This window comes from Peromyscus eremicus, chromosome X (assembly GCF_949786415.1).
Source record: "Peromyscus eremicus chromosome X, PerEre_H2_v1, whole genome shotgun sequence".
NCBI lineage: Eukaryota > Metazoa > Chordata > Mammalia > Rodentia > Cricetidae > Peromyscus > Peromyscus eremicus.
Genome location: NC_081439.1, coordinates 15,722,601 through 15,745,498, shown reverse-complemented (window position 1 = coordinate 15,745,498; position 22,898 = coordinate 15,722,601). Strand labels below are relative to the sequence as shown.

Genomic DNA, 22,898 nt, shown 5'->3' with positions numbered 1-22,898 from the left:
TGTGTTGGCTTGTGTTTGTGAAGACAAAAGGAAGGGTGTGTTCAGACTGAGTATATGATATTTTCCTATGATTGCCTCAATAGTTCTATATGTGTACATTATATATAGGTATATATACAATAGGGACTTGCTACTGTGTTTGTAAGCATGTGCAGCATGCTTATTATGTGTGCTGTTGTGTGATATTTTGATCGCATTCTGATGATAAAGTTTGCTTTGAGTCAGAGGGCGGAGCTAGCCACTAGCTGACCAAATTAACCATGGAGGTCTTGGAATGAGGACAGATAAGAGACAGGAAGTAGTAAGGTGGGGCTGAGAGAGGATCTCAGGCCTTTTGGATGGAGGAACTGAGGGGAGAGGAGGTGACTGGTGGCTTCTCTGATCACTCAAGTTCTTACCCCGATATCTGACTCCTGATTTTTTTTATTGATAATGAATTAGATAAACACATCAGTGTGCTTGAGATATGTTCAAAGCCTTGTGTTTGTGTATATATTGTATATCTATTTTTGCATATGTAGTGCACTCTGTGTGTATGTACAGAGTGTCTAAGTATCTGAGAATATGCCCATGTGGGTGATTCTGTGGCATGTGTCTTCATGTGTATTGTTGGCATATATTCATGAATATGTGCATTCTGCATTATATTTCTGGTATATATTTGTATCTGTGTGACTATGTCTGAAGTCTATGAATTTGGGTACTATGCCTGAAGCTATGTATTAGTGTTCTGTATATGTCAGTGTCTTGCTAATCTGTATCCATATGAAATGCATATATGTATATGATGTGCCTCTATTTATTTCTAGATGTGTGTGCATATATGGTGCAGACATGATTGGCAGAAGAGGGTTGCTGTGACTGTGAAGTGCATGTATATACCTGTAAGCATACTTGTGGCAGATGTCTGAAACTCTGTATGCAAGTACACGATACAGTGCAACTCTCCATTCCTTAACCTTCCTGTCCTGCCCTCTATTTTAATATCTCTGGGAAAAATCTATCCACAGATACCTCAGAAGGCAAAAACTAGGAAATTTTTAATGGTTTCAGAGTGGGTCTAGGAAGATAAATTCTGATAGCTTCCAAGTCTACTGAGAAATCCCCATAGGCAAGGCTGCTGGTGCTGGTGGTAAAAAGTGATACTGTTTCTGACATTTCCTTCAAAGTGTGTGAGTTTTAATTAAACTCTGTTTGTTTGGTGCCTGGGGTCACCAGACTCGGGCTGTTGTCATTTTGGACTATCTACCAGGCTTCCTTCAGGGGCAGGGAATAGAACACTTACAAATTAGAAACAGCTCTGCAGTGTCAGGCTTTCTGAATGGACATTACTCATAGGAAATAAAGTGCACAAAGATCCTTTTAGACTGTTTTAAGCTTCTATTCTGAGGCTTATTGTGAGGCTTTTTGCCTATGGAAATGACCATTGCCTTCTTATTTTGACTTTAGGCAACATGTTTTAACTTCTCTGATTTTCATTTTCCTCATCTGCAAAATGTAGAAAATAACAACTACCTTATCTAAGTTGTCTAGTTTGGTTCTCTTGCTGTGATAAACCATGACCAAAAGCATTTGGGGTAGGATGACAGTCCATCACAAAGGGACGTCAGGGCAAGAACTCAAGCAGGAACAGAGGCAAGAACCACGGAGGAAACATGATTACTTACTTATTGCCTTTAGGCTCACATTAAGATGCCTTTCTTATACAGCCCAGATCTACCTGCCTAGGGATGATACTGCCCACGTGAGCTGGCCCCCCTATATAAATTAAAAATCATGAAAATGCCGCACAGACGTTCCCATAGGCCAATCCCATGCTGAACTTCACAAGATCTCCAAGATACAAAATGCTCTCTTATACATGGCTGGTTGACAAAACACAAAACAAGGTTTGATGAACTAATTAGTTCCCTGGAATAGAGGTAACCAATGGGACAATCTTAGAATTAATTACCACCTCCATACATACATGCCAGGACATTAACCCTTTCTATCTTACCGCATCAATCTCATTCAGGGCTTTCCACTGTTCATAGGGGACACCTAGGGCCTCAGCAGTCTGAATGGTCCTCTTCATATGGCTAGTCCACACCTTCAGGGAGCTGATGCCTTGAGACTGAATGAAGTTGGCCAGGGCATAGGCATACTAGGGGTACAAAGGAAAGAAAGGAAAAAAGAAGTGAGAAGGGAAAGACCAAGGGAGCCATAAGAACAAGTTTAAATCTCTCGTGAATGGTGAAGTACTGAAGGACAAGCAAGAAAACGAGGGTTAAATTTATATAAAAATAAGCCTGGGATTATAGCTCAGAGGTAGAATATTTGCCTAAAAGATATTGAGGTGCTGGGTTCTATTCCTAGCACCACAAAAAAATTACATAAAGACATACTCTTGAGAAGGTGTGATACAGAGAGGCTGATCAAAGGATACAAAGTTATGGTTAGAGAGTGATCAATGGGTACAAAGTTACAGTTAAGAGAATAAGTTCTAATATTCCAATGCACAGTAAGGTGGCTATTGTTAAAAATTGGTGCTGTATATATTCAAACCCTTAGAAGATTTTGAACATTCTCATCACACACAATATTAAACCCATAAGATGATGGGCCAATATACAATTAGCTTGGAAATAGTAAATTGTATCTAACAAATATGTGCAGTCATAAAGGGTCAAAAATAAAAGCCATATCTTTTCCTGAACCACTAAGGATGAAAGAAAGTGAAAAGGAGTATCTATGCTTAGGGTAGGGGACACTGATGCTTGTTCATTGAGCCCCCTAATAGGTGAATCATTCATTCAAACAGGCCCACCTCTACCATGTGGAGGCTAAGAACAAATGGAACACTCTGTGGTCTGCATCCTTTCTCCTTCCATTTCTGATGACATCCAGCACTTCTAGGTATCTTTACTACATGTCTGAGGTTAATCAAATCACATCACGGTGTTCTGGTTATGCTCCATCTCCAGTGGTCCTCTTCCACACAAAGAGTAACCTTGGGGCTACACTTGGGCCTGAAAGTTAATACTCCTATGACCATAGCCTGTCCTCAGTTGGAGACTGGAGGAAACTATCAGCTAGTTGCACTGAAGCAGATTTCAGGCCATTACAATGGGGTTCTAAGGTTATAAGTGCCCAGAATATGGTCTGGAAGTATGGATTGAAGGATCTGAAAGACAGTGCTCTGATGCTATGAATTCCCATTGCTTGAATGGGGATCCTGGTACCCAGCTAAAAGGCATTTGCACATGCATTGAGTATTCATAGCCCTGTTTTGGATGCTGGAGTGTTAATCCCTCTAGATCCAGCCACTTAGGGAGAGAAACAATGGCAGTGCAGAAGGGAACCACAAAGGGCCATGGAAGCCCTATGTACAAGGTGCTAATCAAACATGGCATGTCCTAGGTAAATCTGCACAAATGGTCATAGGCACAAATTTGTATGATAGATGCAAGTCAGCAGTCAGTGTTCATGGGTAGAAGAAGCCCTTGCCTGAGAGAGTAAGAGAAAGGCAAATCCCTAATAGCTCCCTTACACAGTGCCCATCTCTGACCTCATATCATAACCTATAAAATGTAAACATCATGCACTTATCCAGCCTTGTCTCTGAGCTGTGTGGAAAGCAAACTATTTTCTGGTACACAGTAGGTACTAGTTAAGTGAAAGTTATAGAGATTAGGGTGGCTTTAAAACCTTTAAAACCAGGCCTGGTGCAGCGGGCTGAAGAATGTAAAGGTTTGGGTCTGATGTGTGCATATATATATATATACACATATGTGTGTGCAGGAGGTACTCCTGTGGACATGGCCACTTTTCCAATGAGTGTGCAAGTAAGAAATGGACTAACTATAGCAAAGAAGTCCTGGAGATGAAAAAATACCTCACGTGATCTCAGCCTCTGTTCTGGAGAGCATGAGAGGTAAGAGTTAGGTCAGAGGCAACTTCCAGAGGGAAGTTTCCAGTCCACAGGGATCAGAAAGGTTCTCTAAGGACAGGGCTTCAGGGACAGTCCCAGTTTGGGACATCTCCCACCTATCAAGCGGGGGTGCTGAGGCAAGGCAGGAAGGCCTGGTTTTCAGTCCTGCCTGTGTTATCTTGTACTGACCATGTGACCTGAGGCTGCTTTCTGTCTCTGTTGCTCAGCTTCCTCATCCATAAACAATGACAGTTACGCTCAGTTCACACTGCTGATGGTATTCAAAAAATACATGTGGAAGTTGATGGTACTGTGGCTGTATATAGGTGTCTAATAAAAGACAGTAAGGGGCTGTAGAGTTGGCTCAGCAGTTAAGAGCACTGGCTGTTATTGCTCCCAGCACCCATATGATGGCTCACAACAATCTATAACTCCAGGGGATCTGATGCCCTCTTCTGGCCTTTGTGGACACCAGGCATGCACAGGGCATACAGATACACATGCAGGCAAAACACATGCACATAAAATAAAAGCAAATAAAACTTAAAAAAAAGACACTAAGAACCACTAATGCCTCTCTTGTACTTCATTTCTTCCCTATGCTATCCCTAAGTGATTTTCCCCAGCAACATGTGTAATGACAAGCCTAGGTAAAGGACCAGAAGCTGAGAAATAAATCCCTTTATAAAACCAGTACCCAGAATGGAAAGGTTTCTAATATCAGGCTGGGAACAGGGAGCGTAATGACCAGAGAGAGTCAGTAATAGACCACAATGAGGAGAGATGTTCCCAAAGGCCAGTGACCTATGAGATAAGGAGTGAATAGGGAGGAATTCCAGGATGACTAGATTTTGGAAAGAAATGGAGTGATGAGAAGCAGTAGGGTGGGGGCAGTGTGATTTTTCAAATGAGATAGGGGAGAACATCAACACTGAATCATGAAGAAGAGGGATTCAGGCTGAGACCCTCAGGTCACCTATCTATGTACTTGACAGTTACCAGATGACAGAAGAACCAAAAGGGACAGTAAGGTGAGCATGAGCAAAGGACAGAGTGGTGAGGATGATGAGGGGAGGCATCAAGTATGGGAAGGGTGGTCTCTGTGATAGAGCTTGAAAAGCAGCTAGATTTGAGCAGCCTTGGAGGACCATGCTACTGATTTTGCAGAAGCAGTAGGCATATGGGAACCATTCAATGTCTGTGACAGGATTCAGTGACTAATGGTAGAAGACAAGGATCGATCATAATTTGCTCCTTTCCCATCAAAGGATACTTCTCTTCAAAACCCAGTCATTGGCCACCCCACCTAGTCTACCCACTTGAATCTTTGGAACCCTCCTTACCTGTTTGCCCCGAGTGGAGAGGCCAGAGTCACCTCCAATGCGGCCTCTGAGGTTGAGTTCACTCTCACCATGCCGGCATAGGTAGATGGATCGAGGTGTGACATGGATGTTCATGAGGTAGTAGGCTGTGCGGCTCTGAACATGGTCCTGCACTCGATTTACCATGTAGCGTGTGCCCACGTCAAAGATCTTGATGTAGGACAGATGACTGGGCCAGACCCAAGCAGAAACAAACATCTTAAGTGCTAATAGTAGGGAGAATTGATCTCAAGAGAAATTCCCAATCACACATCCTGCTTCCAATCCTCCTCTGGAGTTCAGCTTCTACTTAACAAGATGTTATACCTAGTCTTGTTCTAGGTATATGTCCTAGAGATTTTGTTTCTGACAACCCCAAGGACCTCATCACTGTGGGCTACCATCTCCTTTCTTCAGCTTAAGCCAACCTGCCTTTTTACCTTTCCTAATCACAATGCAATTGGCTGAGGTTCTTCTCTACAGTCTACACCTGCAATTCACAAGTACTTTCATCTGAATTTAGGCACTGTGCTTTGGGTAGAAGTTATCTGCCCTCTGGGAACACTTAGAGCAGTCAGAAACATACACTTGAAAACACGTGGATAATAGTCAACATTCTTGTCACGAACAGCACAGTATGCCAAATATTGGTATGAAGGGATACAGAAATGGTACAGAACATCATTAGCAAACTTGTGGTCACGTCCCCAAGTTCCTGGTGGTCCCCTTAGTTATGTACTCAGCTCTAGTAACTATATACTGAGTAATAATCAAATACAACAACCTATCTGGGAGGCGGGGTGAAGATACAACAGACTGGAAGACTTAGAGCCATGAAGTAAGACTTCTACAGCTTCTGTACAGCCATAAATCTCTAGTTATTTGACTGTAAGAATCTGAGAGAGCTCCATGGGAAGAGAGAGGTGTGGGAAATGGAGTCATAGGGTGACACAAGCAACACAGGGCCCATAAGGCTGCTGATGGTTTTGGTTTCAGAGAGCTGTTTCCTTGATTTTCCTAGAGAAGTCCTTTACATCTACAGTCTCATCCTTCACAGCTCTGGGATCCATATGCAGTGGCTCCCACAGAACACTTGCATTTGTTGAATATTTTCTGTGTATCTTGCAGAGACTGGAAGATTTTAAGATGTATGAATCCTCACAGCCATCATTCAGAGAAGAGATCATCATGTAGAAAACTAAAGCACACAGAGAAGCAATTTGCCACAGACTGTGTCCCACTTCAGTGATCTCTTTAGGATCCTCAGAGCCTAAAAGCAGAAGATCTCTGATGTAATCATGCTGCCTGGCTCATGTCTGTTCCTAATACTAGACTCTATGTATTTCTAAGGGAATTCTCAAATTCCATAGCTTCGTCTGTCTGACATCCTAAGTGATTTTACATGCTATCTACTATTGGTCTCAGCACTCTCAGCACCACACTTTACCCATGACTTTTTAATTCTTGTACTGCTGCTGTTGTACTTGGAATACTCTCAGTACTCCTCTCCTCTTTTCATACTAAGAGCTAATTAGGCCGGCTGTCTCAAAGTACTTTTCGTTTTGCTTGAAATGATGTACCCTGCTGATTTCCAAAGTTGAGCTCCTATGTATACATCTTTCAAAAGCTAGGACATTTACTCTCTCCAAGAAATCTTGGAGTTTAGAGCTATATAAAGTTATTTATAATTGCTCAATAACAAATTATTATAAAAGTTCATGTTCACTCCTAACATGTGCAATTTGAAATAAAATACATAAACTATACTAATGAGGAGGCCTTGGTTTTATTTTTTGCCTATTTTTTGTTGCTGCTTTTAAATACTAATTGTCAAATGGTTGTAGAATAGTTGTCTTTTTATTTTTGCAAGATCCAACATTGCTGATGTCCGGAACACATGGTTAGCTTGCCTACTGAATAATCCAGTTCTTCAGGCATTCTTCCTTCAAGGTGGGCCAAGTTCCCTGTTCTGAGTTCTTTCAATTATCTGGCTTACTGTTCCCACACCTGGGGTCAACTGTATATACACCACCTTCTCCAGATTACTGGGCATTATAGCAGAACAGGGACAGCCTTGCTTCTTTGTCTTCCTTAGGCACTGCTAAAGATGGTCATGATGCATGAGCTATAAATGTCTATTAATTACATAAATCAATAACTAATTTTATTAACAATAATTAAATAAAACTGGCCTTCTACATCTATCTTCTTCAGGCTCAATGGGCTTACCAAAAGAATAACAGAAACAAACAAAACCCAACAGTGCCCCTCTAGGTGTCTAGAATTAGGTCTATGGGTTACCTTAATGTCATTCTTTCCCTTCAGCCCCCTTTCTGCTTATGATGTTAGCCTACACAGTGCCTTTGTGGAATCTGAAAAAGCCACTTTTCTCAAAGCATAAACAACCCAGTTCCATTGCATGTCTTCCTGAGAGAAACAAGTGTATCTTTGATTCAGGGAACATGCACAGTGAGTAATCTGTAAAATTACACATGAAGGCCATGCTCCTTACACTGAATTTTTAAGTCTCATTTGATATTTCATGTGATAGAAGGATGTGGAGGGGTGAAATCAGGCTGAAATTTGGGAAATACAGGCTTCATTCAGTATAGACTGTATTGCTGACAGTATAGACTGTATAGCCTCAGGCAAGCGTTTGACCTGATTAATCCCTAGTTGTCAGTTTCCTAAACTACAAAGTGTTAACACCCATTTTCCTTACATTTTCATTGGATAAGACTGAAAGGATGCTTTTAAACTTCTTAGAGTAATAATGACCATTTACAGCCTTTTTACACTTCATACCTGGGTCTCAAAGAGTATGGGTAGCCAGAGTCTGTTTTCATAAGAACCCATTTTGAAAGAAAGCGAGTTTCTTTGAACATTTTATATCTAAACTCACATCTGCTTTAAACTGCCAACCAATACTTCCCTATCTGTAGCCGGTATTACGAAAGCAAATTTTCTTATTTTATTGCTTTATAGTCTTTTCATATGTTGAGCCTCTGTAAAAGCTACCTAAGGACAGAACCCATCTCATTTGACTCTATTTACACCTTCAGCATGCAAAGTTTCCAAAGACTTGCTGATTGAAGAGATATATGATGGTTATGAGAGGAGAAACAATAGGAGACAGATTATGTGATTAGACTTCTAGTCTCAACTATGACTTATGGTAACAGCTTGGGAAGTAGCTTCAGCTCCCTAAGACTCAGTTTCCTCTTTTTGGAAATTTATGATCTCAGCTCTACCAGAGCCTCCTTTGTGGAGGTTCTATGGGAATGTGATGGAAGAAAAAGGCAAATCTGTTTAGATACCGAGGTGACTAGTATTTCTGCAATAACAACACAATATCCACAGAAGGGAGGTATTTGTTCTGGGAGCAAAGTCTCGATCTGTGCCTATTACATAGGAAGGCACAACTTTAGTCACCTCATGAATACATCCCACATCAAGGAATCACTGTTTCATGGAAAATTGGATTGCAGGGGGTCATAAAGACATATCAAGTCCCACTTCTGATATCATGGATAGAAAAATTAAGGCCCCCAAAAGGTGGACATTTCCTTAGGTCCCATAAGACATCAAAACTGGGCTAAGGCTCTAGACCTTGAGTTTGGGGTGTTGTTGGGTTCTTACCTGTCCAATTCCTCATCCAAGGGTTGGTAGTTGATCTCATAGCACTCAATTCTCTTAAGAAAGTCTTCCAAAACCTTTTCTTGATCACAGTCAATGTAATCAGGACTGCCTAGTTTCACTTGCTGTGAGAAGGTGGGAAGAAGATAAATGTGGAGAAACAGAGACCCTGACATTGTACTTGGAAAGGGCCCTTACAGACAACTGACCACCACACACCCCATTACAAAGGCATGGAAACTTAGAGTTTGACAAAATTAGGCAACCAAAGAGAAGCTGTATTTACTCCCTGAGCACACACTGCTTAAAAACATCTGTAAGAGAACAGGAAATTGTGTTGCAGAAGAGTAAGACATCTTGACTTGAGATCATAAAGGCTGTCCTGTATTTAGTCACGGCTGAGAAAATAGGCATGTTGTCATTGGCTTTCTCAAAGACTGGCACCTCCTAATCCTCCAGTATCCACCTTCTCTTCCTTTATTCCCCACTCCTCCACTCAATCACTTGAGCCTACATGGAATCTCACTCACCAGCAGAAACTAAGCCTCTCTAATCTCTTTCTAAATAGCCAATCTCTTTTGCCTATGTTCACTAGAGCTTTGTGACTGATTGCTGGTAGTCAGAAAGGTATTCCTTTTTAAATTTTACATCATTATTTTATTATTATTATTGTGTGCATGTATATTTGTATGATGTGGTGTTGGGGGACAAATGCATGCCATGGTGAGTGTGAGGACAACTTAGTGGAGTTGGTTCTGTCCTTTCACCTTTATGTGAGTTCTGGGGATTGAACTCAGGTCATCCAGCTTCTATGCTGAGCATTTTTACCCATTGAGCCATCTCACTGTTCCCAGAAGGCTATTTATTTATTTATTTTTCCCAGAAGGATATTTATAACATGCATAATTTGACAATGTGACTCTCCTATTTAAATTCCTTCACCATTTCCAAGTGTCTTTTAGGACAAAGTATAAACTATTTTAGCAAGTGGATTGTGACAAATCCAATTGCCTTTTAACTACCATCCCTTACTGCTCTCCTATTTGGACATACATTTTGCTTTATCAGATCCAAACTACTTAGTTCCCTGGATGTATCATATTTAGTGTATGTTATTCCTCATTTCAATTCTTTACCTGTAAAAACTCCTGTGCACACATCAGGATATTGCTGTTATCTCTACTAGGAGGCTTTCCATTGCATCCCCTGACATGCAAGATTGGCCCTTACCACTGTGTTCCTACAACCTCTTTTCCCTTACCTCATCTCTAATCTCAAGGGCTCTGTCTATATATCTGTCAGTGTCCCTAACTAGACTGTGAGTTCAAGAGAAGGGTTTTCACTATTTCTATATCTTTAATGCCCACAATGGCCATCCAGGTGTACAGTTTCTCCTGAATCAATACATGGATGGATAATTGCATGGATGAAGAGGAAAAAGATTTGAACATGCTATATATCCCAAGAGATAAAAATAGGACAAATGTGTAGCAGTTACAGGGAGATAAATTTCACTTTGATTGGGCTACATTTTTTTTAAGGACAATGAGTAGTGTTACTATAGGTGTGAACAGAAATATAGACAAATACTTAGCTGAAAATTTAAGTACTTGATGAAAGGTTGAAAGAGATGGCCTTTAAGGTCTCTTATGCTCCTGAGCACCAGTAATTTGAAGGGGCAGGGAACAACAAAAGTTTGTTAGTGATCTAATTCTAGACCATGCAGTTAAGAGGTTAAAAGTATCAATGATTCTGATGTGCAATGTGGGGCACAATACAGAATATGGGCTTTTGAGAAAGACAGCCAAGCTGGGGTGCATTCCTACTTCCATTTTTTTGAGCTGTACCAGTCTTTGCCAACTCAACTCTTTGAGCCTCAGTTTCTCCTCTACAACAAACATGTAGGTTTGTTGTGAAAAAAACTGAGAGAGTCAAGCTTAGTGCTTGATGCATTCTAAGGGCTCTACAGATGCTGGCTTCATCTACCTTTATAGGAACACTGTGGACAAGGATGGTCAGGGGAGTGCTTCTTATACAAAGTGGGAGGAGCATCTCGGAGAGGAATGCTTTCTTTAAGTTTATAGTGGTCTTTTAGGTATGAGCCAAGCCTAAGACAGAATCAGGAGGATTGAGGGTTAGGGAGATGACTTAATGGGTAGTTTGCCACACAAGGATGAATACCTAAGTTTGGATCACCGAAACCCACTGGATGTAGTGGTGTGCATCTGTAATCCCAGTGCTTCTATTGTGAAATGAAAAGTGGAGACAGGAGGATGCCTTAAAAGCTCAAGGGCCAGCTAGCTTGGAAAATGCAACAGAGAACAAGAAGAGACCCTATCTCAAATAAGGTAGAAGGTGAGGACTGACATCTGAAATTATCTTCTGACCTCCACATACACACCACAGCATGTGCATTCCACATTTCACACATTTCACACATTACACACACACACACACACATACACACACACACACACACACACACACACACACGTATAATGTATGCGTGAATATATAGACATACATACATGCGGATTTAAATGTAAATTAAATTAAAACATTTTTTTAAAAGACTAAGGAAGAAAGGTAATTGGTGTTCCTTACCTTGATGTTTTCTGCAATGATGTCAGGGTCATTACAAATAGACTCAATAAAGAAGACCTAGAAGAGAAAAGAGAGCTTTTTGGCGAGCCAAATAAGCATACCCATTCTTGATACCCCTGAGTCATCCCTAGGGACATTTCTAAAAAGAAAGCTTTCACACAATGGTGCTTTCAGGATTCTGACTCCTATGAGGCAGCCTGGCTCTAACTGAATTGCTACAGATTTCTGCTGGGTTTTGGTTCTTACACGTTTCTCATGACTCCTTCATCATTGCCACCTCACTATTCCCAGTATCAGCCTGTCAGTAACCAGCTTCCACTGCCTAACCTGGATATCCCCCTGTTCTGTTCTGCTCTGTTGTTTTTGAATTTACCAGGAAAGCTAGATGTTGAGCCCACGGGGTCCAAACTGGCTGCTCTAAGAGCCCTAATTTGTAATTCCTTGGAATTTGCTCTAGGTAAGCAGGGCTGTGTCACTCTACCTTGTAACCATGCTCTTTAGCAAACTGCAGAATCAATGATCGTCGCTCTCTGGTAGTGTTGGTGGCATCAAAAACCTAGAAACATGTAATAAGATTGGTTTACTCTCAATCTCGTGTTGATATAATACCATTCTTCATTCACCTTTGTTCCAAGTGGAGGGCTTCCAGAAGGGGGCAGAACTTAAAGAGAGTCTTAAGGAAAAAGAAGGGTTTGGAATTGGCTTGTGTCGCTTTCAAAAGCATTCATTGAGCCCTTACTGTCTGCTCAGAAATGTCCTCCACCCTACAAATGTAACAAGGCATGAGAAAAGTTTGGGGATCTTTCTTAGGATCATGTTATAGGTGAAGTAACAGGCCTAGACGAAGGACTTGCTCTGATAACAGCCATGAATTACTGATAGAGCAATTATATAGCTGCTTCTCCAGATGAGACCTGTCCTTCCTAAAGCCTTAGAAAAGCTCAGGAACAGGAAAATTTCCCTATCCTTAGCATCCACATATTTGAGGACCTCTAACCCAAGGATTTAAGTAAGACATTAAATTGCCAAGATGTTTGGGCAAATCTCTCTGTAAATAAAGAAAAGAAAAAACAACAACAAAAGACATGCTTCACAGCTTATGTTCTACACTGTATGGAAGTCCATGGAGTTGTATAGACTTCGGGTCTTGTTATTTTGGTATGGTATGTTTGTAATTGTTTGCAAGGATTTTTAATAAGAAAGTTTATAACATTTTGATAGAAGAAAAGACAGTAATGTTTGTACTACAGTCTAAAATTTTTATACTGCTAAATCTTGAGGACAAATCAATGAAGCATGGGGCTTAAGAGTACGGATTCTACAAATACTGCACCAACCTGGGAAACAACTGAATCTTTCTATGGTAATTCTTTTGGACTCTAAAATAGAGCATAATAATGACAACTATCTCATGGGGCAATATGAATTAAATTATTAATATAAACAAAGTACCTGGAATAATGTATGGCATAAATAAATACTTAGTACATATTATCTGTTTTCCATAATGACAGCTTGAGGGGGAAAATGGAAGATTATTTACCGCAACATGACCCTCCTCACGGCTGAGATATTTATGGACGTCCTTTAGGGCAGCCAGAGCACACTGCCTGAAAAACAGAGAAAGAAGCAGACAATCCCTATTCTCAGGATGAGTTCCCCTCACCGCTGTTCTCTTATGGACCATCTCTCATATGTTTTATACTAAATTATTCATCTGTTAAACATCTACACAGCCCCTTTTGTTCTAGGCATCATGTTAAGTACAGAGGGGTCAAAGCTGAAACTGGCTCTGTGTGTACAGATTAAAATGATGTATAAGATGACATGCACAAGAAAAGTTGAGCAATCAAAGCATCCTAGTTTTAGGGCTTTAACTGTGTGCTCCTGGAGCTCAAGTTGAATTGGTTGATGAACACAGGTAAGGCCTAGGGATGTAGTCTTTGAGTTAATGAATTTCCAGCACAGGAAACACTGTAAACACAGGTATGATAGGCATAACATAATATACTTAGGCTTTCAGCAAAAAAAAAATCTCTTTACTGGTTACTGGTTACTGGTTACTGGGTCTATAGTGAAGATACAGTTGAGAGCCAGGTTGCACCTAGAAGTATTTACATCCATATAGGTAAAAGAAACTTGAAAGTTGAATGATGACATTGCAGAGACTGAAGAGGGCTGAGCTACTGAAACACTCAATCTCAGATGCTAGGGTAAGACATTTCTATGTTCTCTTACCAGAAACAGAAGACTGTAAATGCTTCTTGATAGAGTATGGCTATTACTAGAGCAGACTTCAAGCAGGCTGGCAGAAAGACTGGATACAGGGGTGTTCAACTCATGGCATAGGATAATTATGAAATGTGGCCCAACACACATTGTAAACTTACCTAAAACACTGAGACTGCATTTTTTTCCCTATTTTTTCTTAACTTGACTGAGTAATTCTCAAGCATGAACACTGTAGATGACTACACTATGCTGCAATATCAAAAGCTTGGACACCCATGGAAGAGCATGTTACTCTATCCTACTCCCCTAGAAGGATATGAAGAAAGGTCCTCCTCAGGCGAAGGGCAGCACGGGTCCTTAAATGTTGGGCACTTACTTCCTGATAAGCTGGGCCTCCATGTTGTCTGGGAGAAAGAATTCATAGTTCCTGTAGCTCACTGCCTCTCGTCGATACTGGCCTAAATTAAACACTGAAAACAGGAAACCCTAGTGAAGAGGTTGGGAAGATTGGAGTGGCCAAAAATATGTTCTTGCTGGAAGGAACCTCAGAGGTAGATGGCAGAATTTATAGGAAATTGTACATATAAAAGGAAAATATACATATAAAACTTCAAATTATGGGTACCAACTCATTTTCTCCCTCATATTCGTCCTGCAAAGTAGGGTTAACCATTTCACCTTTACAAATGAGGAAAGTAAAGCTCAGAGGTACAAAATAGCTTTCAAGTTAATAACTGGCAATCTGGAACTGAATCTCAAGTCTGTTTGACTATAAGCTATGTTACTTTATCATAAATTCCAACGTTTAAATGTCCTATTCAATAGGGAAGATAAAGAAATGAGATACAGAGAGTAAAATCAGCTATCCAAGGTCAAACCAAGAGTGAATTGATAACATATACAGACTGGGTCTCCTGACTCCCAGTTACCAAGGTTATTTTACCATTTTATATCATAAGGGATAATCTAAATGTAAATCTCTAAAAAGCACTTTCCCACTTGTGATGGAGAAAAAAACAGAGAAGGAATGGAGAAAGAGGATAAACAGCTAAAGAAATCATATTTCATTAATTCATTCATCCAAGAAATAAATTTAGGATACTGTGGTGGTTTGAATAAAAGTGGCTCCAATAAGCTCATATATTTGATTGATTAGTTATCAGGGAGTGGCACTATTTGAGAAGGATTAGGAGGTATGGCCCTGTAGGAGGAGGTGTGGCCATACTGGAGGGAGTATGTCACTGGGAATGGACTTTGAGGTTTGAGAAGCCCATGCCAAGCCCATAATCACTCTCTCTTCTACCTGCCTGTTGATCCAGATGTAGAACTCTCAGCTACTTTCTCAGGCCATGTCTGCCTGCATGCTGCCATGCTTCCCACCATGATGATAATGGACTAAACCTCTGAACCTGTAAGCCAGCCCCAATTAAATGTTTTCCTTTATAAGAGTTGCCTTGGTCACAGTATCTCTTCATGGCAATAGAACAGTGACAAAGAAAGGGAGCCTAGTATTGCTATGATGGGCCTGATCATGTTATTTGGAGGAATATGAAAGATTTTGGGTCTTTGAACTAGAAAAGTGGTTAGATGCTTTAAGCAAGGCTTAATGGGCCATCCTAGCAGGAGTATAGAAGGCAGTGCTAAGGGTGATTTGAATTGTTGGGGCCCAGCTCAAGTTTCAGAGGGGAAGATATTTAGCAAGTGACCTAGAGACCATTCTTGTGATATTTTGGCAAAGAAATGTGGTGGGTTTTTGCCCTTGTCCTAAAAATCTGCCTGTGGAAGCATACAGAGGTTTCCTAGTGAGATCTGAGCTTGCTTTACCCAGCAGGGCTGCATTAGAGGATGGATTGACCACGTGCATGTTTACCAGGTGACTGGAAGGATCTGCACTTGGTCATGCTAGGGGGAGGTCTTTTGCTCCACCCCTTGGCATTCCTATAAAAAGCCCTTTAGAAGAGACAGAAGGGGCCAGTGAATTTTGCCCTAGGCCCTCCCAAGGCTATCCTGTGTTTCTATCTGTTTCTCTCTCCTCTGTCTTTCTATCTAAATATTTCTCCCTCCTCCCTCCTCAAGAGTACCCTGGCGAAAAAGTAGGAGTGGGCCTCCCACATAGAAATGGGTAGGTCTCTTATATTTTTGGTTGTGAGCCTAGCCTTTAACGGCTGAGCCATCTTAGCGGTTAAGAGCACTGGCTGTTCTTCCAGAGGTCCTGAGTTCAATTCCCAGCAACCACATGGTGGCTCACAACCATCCGTAATGAGATCTGGTGCCCTCTTCTGGCCTGCAGGTGTATATGCAGACAGAACACTGTATACATAATAAATAAATAAATCTAAAAAAAAAAAAAAAGAAATGGGTAGGTCTCTCACATCTGCCTCAGGCTAAACTGAAGAATTTTAGATTAATGGACCCAGCAGAGGAGATTTCAAGGCAGGCTAGTATTGACTGTGTCATGTAGTTATTAGTAATTAGTCTTATGTAAATCTATAATGAAAAGGAACAAGCTGAGCAAGGAAAATCACAAAATGTACAGTATGAGGAGAAAAGGGGCACCAGGAAGTACAATGGAGCTAAGTTTTGTATTCAAAGAGATAAAAAGTTTAAAGAAAAGCCTGATGCTAGATGAAATAAAGGGAGTGGTGACCTCAGGGAAAGGCCCCAGCAAGTTAAGCTTCCAAATTGTGAAAAGGAATTAAGAAAAACTTAAGCAGTGAAGAAAATTATCAAAAACAGAAAGCCAATGAAAATGTATTTGAATGAGGGACCATGTTCCAGCTCAAACAAGCATAAAAACTTGGCAGCTTTGGCCATGTGGTTCTGGCTATAGAGTCCAGGATACAAGAAAAGGGATATGGAATTTCCCTTTGTGGCTAAGGAAAGTAGCTGAGGCTAGGCCTATAGCAGGAGAGCCCCAGCATGGAAGCCCAGAGAGGCCATTGTGTAAAGCTGTAAAGGTGAAGCACAGATTGTACTGCAGACCCCAAGATGTTGGTGATGTCACAGTTGTAGGATACCTGCTAAGGAGAACTGCAGAGCAGGTATGGAACCAGCCCAAGAGAGAGAGAAGGGTGTTACAGTTGACAGGAGTTGGAGATCTGAAGAACACTTTGACATTAGACATGTCGATGTAGAATTTGGAGTTTGCCCTGCTAGGTTTTGGTCTTGCTTTGGTCCAGTACTTCCTCACTATGCTCTCTTTTGAAATAACAATGCATATTCTATGCCACAGTACACTGGAATTATATGATCTGCTTTTTTATTTTTATTTTACAGGGGGTTAAAGTTAAGAGATTGCCATGAGTCACAGAAGTCTTTGAATTTTGAACTTTTAAACAGTGTTGAGACTGTGATAGATATGGGGACTTTTGAATTTGGACTGAATGTACTTTTGCATTATTATATGTCTACAAGGCTATGGGGAACAGGGAATGGAATATGATGGTATGAATAAGAATAAACCCCATAAGCTCATGTATTTGAAAGCTTAGTCATCAAGGATTAGGAGGTATGGAATTTGTTGGAGTAGGTATGGCCTTGTTGGAAGAAGTGTGTTACTGGGGTGGGCTTTGAGATTTCAAAACTTAAGCCAGGCTTAGTCCCCTCCCCCCTCTACCTGTGGATCAAAATGTAGAACTCTCAGCTACTTCTCCAGTGCCATGTCTGCCTGCATGCTGCCATGCTCCCTGCCATGTTGATAATGAACTAAGCCTCTGAAACTGTAAGCCAGCCCCAGTTAAATGTTTTGTCTTATAATAGTTGTCATGAGCATTGTGTCTCTTCACAGCAATAGTACAGTGACCAAGACAGACACCTACTCTGTAAAGAGTGGTATGACTTTTGGGATGGATGGACGGACGGACGGACACACACACACGGACACACACACACACACACACACACACACACACACACACACACCCCTACCTAGATTTTTGTGTTTGGGCTCTTAAGCAGCTTATAAACTAAAAAGTTAGACAGTAACCAAATCAGACAACAGTGGAGCTCCTACAGAATCCTTTAAGTGCTCCAACAGAGACAATACTGAACTATGCGGAAGAGTGAGGGGGAAGGAAAAGGTTACATTTGGGGTTAGCTTAGAGTATCGTAGAGAAAGCACTATTTGAACAATGCCTTTTGGGGTAGGTATCTTTTACTGGTGGTTAAGAGGGTGATGGTGGCGAGCAAGGACATTATAGGTAGATTACAAGTAGGTAGACACTCCTTGAACAAAGGTATAACATTTGCAGAAAGCAAAGTATGTTTGGGGGAAAGGGGTCAACCACTGTGGCTGGGGCCTGAAAATCTGGAATAGGTCAAGTGTGGATGGTCTTGAACAGAAGTAAAAGGACTTGGTTTCAAAACTTCAGACCAAGGAGACCTTTGGAGATCACAAGTATTATCAGTCTTGTACTTTGGAATATGACTCTGAAGACCTATGTGAGCAGTTAAGTTGAAGAAACAGAATAAAAGGGGGATCAGGACAGAGACACATCTGCTACTATGTCATATGCTTCTTCATTCAGTAGAAATTCCTCAGGCTTGCAATTCTGTAGACAATGGCTCTTTCCTACCTTCCCTGCCTCATCAAAGGTTTCCCTCCTCCCACAGGACCCATGTTAGATATATTCTTACCCATGAAGGTTTTGATGCCTGTCAGTCAGTAATTCCCTCTGTGACCACCATCAGCATGCATCTGAGAAGCACTAGTCCAGCCTAGGACTTGTTATATATACCATTCAGGGTTAGAATTCTTCAAGGACAGGACTTGAGTCTCACCCATTTTTATTTCTTTCCTAATGCTTGGCATGGGTTTTGGCACATGGAAAACTTTAGTGAATTAATTAGAGAAAGTGGATGAAAGGCAAGGAAGGATAAATGGGGGTGGGGTAGGGAAGAGAAGATTTGGTGCCAGGTTTAACTTGGTAGTAGAGTATATACTTATTATAAACAAAGCTCTGAGTTCAATCCCTAGCACACAAAAAAGAGGAGAAAACAGAGAAGGCTTGATGGGAATGAGGGAAGGGTGACTGGATAGATGGAGTAGATACAATCATGGGACAGACAAGAGAAAGGATAAGAGGAAAATAATGAATGAAAGGAGAATACAGGATCCCTCTCTTCCCTTCAATACAGTCATGCATTAGACCTAGCAGAGAATGTCAGATTTGAAATCAATTGTATCTTGATCCTATCACTTATAACTGTGTCCCTTTAGAAAGGGTATTTCACCTCTTTGGCCTTATTTTTTTTTACTATAAAATAGTGAAAAACTATAATGATAAAAAGTGTTATTGGGGACTGGAGAGATGGCTCAATGGTTAAGAGAACTGACTGCTCTTCCCAGAAGATCTGGGTTAAATTCCCAGCACCCACATGGCAGCTCACAACTATCTTTAACTCCAGTTCCAGGGGACCTGACACCCATGGCAAAATACCAATGCACATAAAACAATAGTATTATTGATGAGATAATGTAGTTGTGATAAAAAAAAATACTTGCAGTACTCAGAGGATTACTTTGAGTTTGTGTGCCTTCTGAAGAGCAGATTTAGTCTTAATACTAGTTTTTCTATGACTAAAACCCAGCATAGTATTAAGCACAGAACATAGACTCATGAAATGATACAATTTGTAAGACTGTTGTGACAGTGGTAATAGCAGTGGTAGAAGAGGTTCTAATCCTGGAAACAAGGGTGTGCAGCATTTTCTGTACTGAAAGGTATGGTCTTTTACCTTCCTCAGTTTTCAGTTAGTGGCCTGTGGTAGGGATGTATAGCAAATGATTTCTGAGACATACCTTTAGTTGGTGTTCCTATCCAGTTGAGATAGCGTGTGAGCTTCGTAGAGATGTAGGTCTTGCCTCGAGCTGGTAAACCCACCATGATCACCATTGTGGGAGAATTGGTGAACTGTGGTATGGATGCTGGAAGACAAAAAGATCCTCAAAAGCTTATCCCTACACTTAGAGGCTCATCTGCTATTAGCTTAGAGATGTAGAGTTGGAAACCACACTACTTCCATCATTATGAGAAAAAAAGGGGGGGTTTAAATGGGCATCACAACTTTTCTTAGAATCATCAGAAAATTGAGGTTGCAGTGCAGATAGCCAACTTAAACTTGTAAAAAAAAAGGCATCTGCAGAGGGCAATAGAACTCTGGCATTTCTTAGTTGATACAGACTCTGCTGAACAATATACAAACTCATAAGAAGATCCAGATAAACTGACTAATGAATTGCTAAGGCACTGCTAATGTGACATTCATAAGGACTGCAGACAAACAGCTTTAAATATTTTTTCAATTTTCCTTCAGGTGCTGGCAGAGAAGACTGAGAAAAATCCTGAGAAAAGTATTGTATAGTTCTGGCCTGGGGAAGAGAATAGAATAATAACCATTGCTCAAATTCTGCCCAGAATATTTGCTCCATATTCCTGTGGGGAAAGCCTTACTATTCCAAGGGAAAGGCAAGAGAAACTGTAGCTTGAGAGCACTGGTGGTAACTTACTGAACCTGACGGCCAATCCTGATCAATCTACCCCTTCTCTCCTGGAACTCAGGGTAGACCAATTTACCTTCTCTTACCTGGGAGGGAAAATATTTCAATCTGCAGAAGGAGGCGAAACAAAAGTTAAGGGCACCAATGAAAACTCTCTGAAGTGGGAAGAAATACAGAAAATGTACCTGCCAAGCAGGGTGCTAGGCCTTCTCATTACATTTGGAGTGCAAAAACACTTGTGATGGTCACACCTTCCATACTCAAGGGAAGCCTGCCAAAGACTGAGACTTAATAACAGAACATCTTAGTTCCCCATTCCTCACTACCAAACTAAATAGCTTCAGGAGAAGTAGTAGTGAAGGGGGCTGGAGAGATGGTTCAGCAGTTGAGAGCATTTGCTGCTCTTGTAGAAGTCCCAGGTTTAGTTTTTAGCAACCATGTGTCAGCCAAAAACCACCTGTAATTCCAGTTCCAGGGACTCTGTTGCCCTCTGCTGCCCTCTGCTGTCCTCCACAAGCACATACACATGCAGCAAAGCACTCACACATGTCACAGCCATATCTGAATGGAATGGCAGAAGTCATAAAGCCAGCATAGCTGCCTGACAAAAGATCCAGCAAAGCTGAGTTGCATGATGGCCGTCATGCCACCTTTGGTTTTCATCTCCACCTGTTGCATACTTGAGGGACTTTTAATATTTGTACAATTTGGGGATATTGGACTGATGGAAAACTTCTTATGAATCATTTATGCCTTCTCCCAGGAATGCTGCTTCTAAGCGTACCCAGGACAGCCCTGAACATACTATTCCCCCACTTTTAAGGAGATATCCTTATCTACTTGAAAGTCTTCCTTACGCCTTGGAGATTATGACACATAAAGAAGAAGCCAGAGGTCTCTTCATGAAGCTATGAGACATTCTTGAAACATCTGTCCCTGTACTTACACAGGAACAAGATATTCAAAACAAAGTAAACTCAAAAAGTCAACAAGATTCGGTGGGCTAGAGGAGTTGGTCACAGTTCATATTACAAGCCTCTTCCCACTATACAACTCAGACAATTACGTGACATATACCTCTGCCCTACACAGAGACATATTGAGCAAAGTATGAAGTGGGAAGATGATGAAAGAATGAGAGGTCAAAACCTCCCTCTCTTAGGACAGTTAGCACATGCAGAGCCACTGTGGTGGCATAGGACCAAGGAACAACAGAATGCCAGGATTAGACATATAGACAAATTCTATAAAGATATAAAATATAAACATTGTATTATGTCAGAATTTGAATAACTGCAGCAGCTTTAGCCTGAGGATTTTTCCTGGGCATGGTGACCATTAGAGTTAATAATACGCCAGGTGGTGATGGCACATGCCTTTAATCACAGCACTCAGGAGACAGAGCCAGGTGGATCTCTGTGAGTTTGAGGCCAGCCTGCTCTACAGAGTGAGATCCAGGACAGGCACCAAAACAACAAAGAGAAACCCTGTCTCGAACATCAAAAACAAAAACAAACAAACAAAAAGATACACTGCTTGGGCATGGCAATATGCCTGGCTGTTTTGAAGATTTTGTTTTGGTCTAGCATCCTGGAAACAACCAAAGCTACCAGCCTGAGAACAGGCTGTCATATGCCTCTAGATTCTTAAAAATTGGGTTATAGCCACTTTGGAAATCAATATGGCGATTTCTTAGAAAATTGGGAATCCATCTCCCCCAAGATCCAGCTATACCACTCTTGGGCATATACCCAAGGAATGCTCAACCACACCACAAGAGCACTTGTTCAGCTATGTTCATATCAGCGTTGTTTGTAATAGCCAGAACATGGAAACAACCTAGATGCCCTTCAACTGAAGAATGGATAAACAAAATGTGGTACATATACACAATGGAATACTACTCAGCAGAGAAAAACAATGACATCATGAGGTTTGCAGACAAATGGATGGATCTAGAAAAAATCATCCTGAGTGAGGTATCCCAGACTCAGAAAGACAAACATGGTATGTACTCACTCATAACAGGACGCTAGATGTGGAACAAGGATGACTGGACTGCTACTCACATCACCAGGCAGGCTACCTGGAAAACAGGACCCCAAGAAAGACACAGGGATCGCCCAACGACAGAGAAATGGAATGAGATCTACATGAACAGCCTGGACAGGAGTGGGGGTAGTGAAGGGCGAGGGTCGAGGGAAAGAGAGCTTGGGTGAGTGGGAGATCCCAGCTGGATCAAAAACAGAGAGGGAGAACAAGGAATAGGAGACCATGGTAAATGAAGACCACATGAGAATAGGAAGAAACAAAGTGCTAGAGAGGCCCACAGAAATCCACAAAGATACCCCCACAACAGACTGCTGGCAATGGTCGAGAGACAATCCGAACTGACCTACTCTGGTGATGGGATGGCCAAACACCCTAATTGTCGTGCTAGAAACCTCATCCAACTACTGATGGATCTGGAGGCAGAGATCCATGACTAGGCCCCAGGTGGATCTCTGGGAGTCCAATTAGCGAGAATGAGGAGGGTTTATATGAGAGAGAATTGTTGAGACCAAGGTCGGATAAAGCACAGAGACAAATAGCCAAACAAACGGAAACACATGAAATATGAACCAATGGCTGAGGGGTCACCAACTGGATCAGG

The 22,898-nt window shown here is 41.3% G+C and overlaps 1 protein-coding gene across 3 annotated transcripts in view; it reads right to left on the bottom strand.

Moving 5' to 3' along the window:
- The window catches only part of Pfkfb1 (6-phosphofructo-2-kinase/fructose-2,6-biphosphatase 1), a 70,187-nt gene that overhangs the window by 14,011 nt on the left and 33,278 nt on the right, over positions 1 to 22,898 (bottom strand). For all 3 annotated transcript variants that reach the window (XM_059251341.1, XM_059251343.1, XM_059251342.1), the window contains 8 exons: positions 19,547 to 19,672; positions 14,123 to 14,216; positions 13,058 to 13,124; positions 11,996 to 12,070; positions 11,515 to 11,571; positions 8,914 to 9,035; positions 5,257 to 5,464; positions 2,000 to 2,146 (listed from right to left, as the gene is read on the bottom strand). In XM_059251341.1, the coding sequence (XP_059107324.1) occupies positions 2,000 to 2,146; positions 5,257 to 5,464; positions 8,914 to 9,035; positions 11,515 to 11,571; positions 11,996 to 12,070; positions 13,058 to 13,124; positions 14,123 to 14,216; positions 19,547 to 19,672 (896 nt within the window). The remainder of the gene's footprint in view (positions 1 to 1,999; positions 2,147 to 5,256; positions 5,465 to 8,913; positions 9,036 to 11,514; positions 11,572 to 11,995; positions 12,071 to 13,057; positions 13,125 to 14,122; positions 14,217 to 19,546; positions 19,673 to 22,898) is intronic.